General features: G+C 45.2%; 1 protein-coding gene across 1 annotated transcript in view; it reads right to left on the minus strand.

Annotated features, from left to right (window-relative positions):
- The window catches only part of TEP1 (telomerase associated protein 1), a 33,538-nt gene that overhangs the window by 14,870 nt on the left and 17,098 nt on the right, over positions 1 to 1,570 (minus strand). The window contains exon 11 of the mRNA XM_029285905.1: positions 11 to 157. Coding sequence (XP_029141738.1) covers positions 11 to 157 — 147 coding nt within the window. The remainder of the gene's footprint in view (positions 1 to 10; positions 158 to 1,570) is intronic.

The following is a 1,570-nucleotide window of genomic DNA, read 5'->3' on the forward strand; positions in this document are numbered from 1 at the left end:
TTTGCAGAACAGTGCCAAGAAATCTCTTACATGGATCCCGGAAGCCAGTGCAGCCGTTGGTCTGACTCGGGTGAGCCAAGAACCGAGTCTCTTCCACTCCCTGGAGGTTCCATGTTATCAGCAGCCCATCCCTGCCCATGGAGATGACATGGTCTTTCTGTACAAGGATCCAGAAAGGGAAGAGTTCAGAGGAATGAAACGAGAAGCATGGTCAGGCATAGTTACAGTCATGATATGTGTAGCAACTGCTCTGTGGGAATGGCCGGGAACATCCAAAAAGTCTTGAAGCTGGCTGCAACACAGAGGAGATTTTCCAAATGTGCTACCCTTCAGAGCTGTGTCTATGGCGATTTCTAGTCATCCAAGTCATGGTTGTCCTAATGGTGCTTTTTCAGGAAGCAACTGGACTTCCATGTTTTTCTTTGAAGACGTTTCGCTTCTCATCCAAGAAGCTTCTTCAGCTCTGACTGAAGGGTGCAGAATGGAAGGATTTATATTCCTTGCAGGCAGCTGGTCATTTGCATTCTTTTAGAGGCCATTTGGAGATTTACCTGTATTCTCAGGGTCATGACTTGGATGATTGAGAATCTCCATGGACAGTAAGGTTCTACATTTAGGCAGGAAAAACCAAATGTACAGGTATAGTATAGAGCAGGGGTAGGCAACCTTGGCTCTTTTATGACTCGTGGACTTCAACTCCCAGAATTCCTGAGCCGGCATGGCTCAGCATGGAAACCTCTCCCTTTCTCCTCAGCATGGCTGGCTCAGGAATTCTGGGTGTTGAAGTCCACGAGTCATAAAAGAGCCAAGGTTGCCTACCCCTGGTATAAGGGGTACCTTGCTCAATAGTAGTAACTGTGAGAGGGATCTCGGAGTCCTAGTGGACAATCACCTAAATATGAGCCAGCAGTGTGCTGCAGCTGCCAAAAAGGCCAACACAGTGCTGGGCTACATTAACAGAGGGATAGAATCAAGATCACGTGAAGTATTAATACCACTTTACAATGCCTTAGTAAGGCCACACTTGGAATACTGCATCCAGGTTTGGTCACCACGATGTAAAAAAGATGTTGAGACTCTAGAAAGAGTACAGAGAAGAGCAACAAAGATGATTAGGGGACTGGAGGCCAAAGCATATAAGGAAAGGCTGCTGGAATTGGGTATGTCTAGTTTAATGAAGAGAAGGATGAGGGGGGACATGATAGCAGTGTTCCAATATCTCAGGGGCTGCCACAAAGAAGAGGGAGTCAAGCTATTTTCCAAGGCGCCTGAAGCCAGGACTGGAAGCAACGGATGGAAACTAATCAAGGAGAGAAGCAACCTAGAACTAGGGAGAAATTTCCTGACAGTTAGAACAATTAACCAGTGGAGCTCCTTACCTCCAGAAGCTGTGAATGCTCCAACACTGGAGGTTTTTAAGAAGAGACTGGACAGCCATTTGTCTGAAATGGTATAGGGTTTCCTGCCTGAGCAGGGGGTTGGACTAGATGACCTCCAAGGTCCCTTCCAACTTTATTATTATTATTATTATTATTATTATTATTATTATTATTATTATTATTATTATTAT

Source organism: Protobothrops mucrosquamatus, unplaced genomic scaffold (genome assembly GCF_001527695.2).
Source record: "Protobothrops mucrosquamatus isolate PMUCROS unplaced genomic scaffold, P.Mucros_1.0 scaffold2453, whole genome shotgun sequence".
Lineage (NCBI taxonomy): Eukaryota > Metazoa > Chordata > Lepidosauria > Squamata > Viperidae > Protobothrops > Protobothrops mucrosquamatus.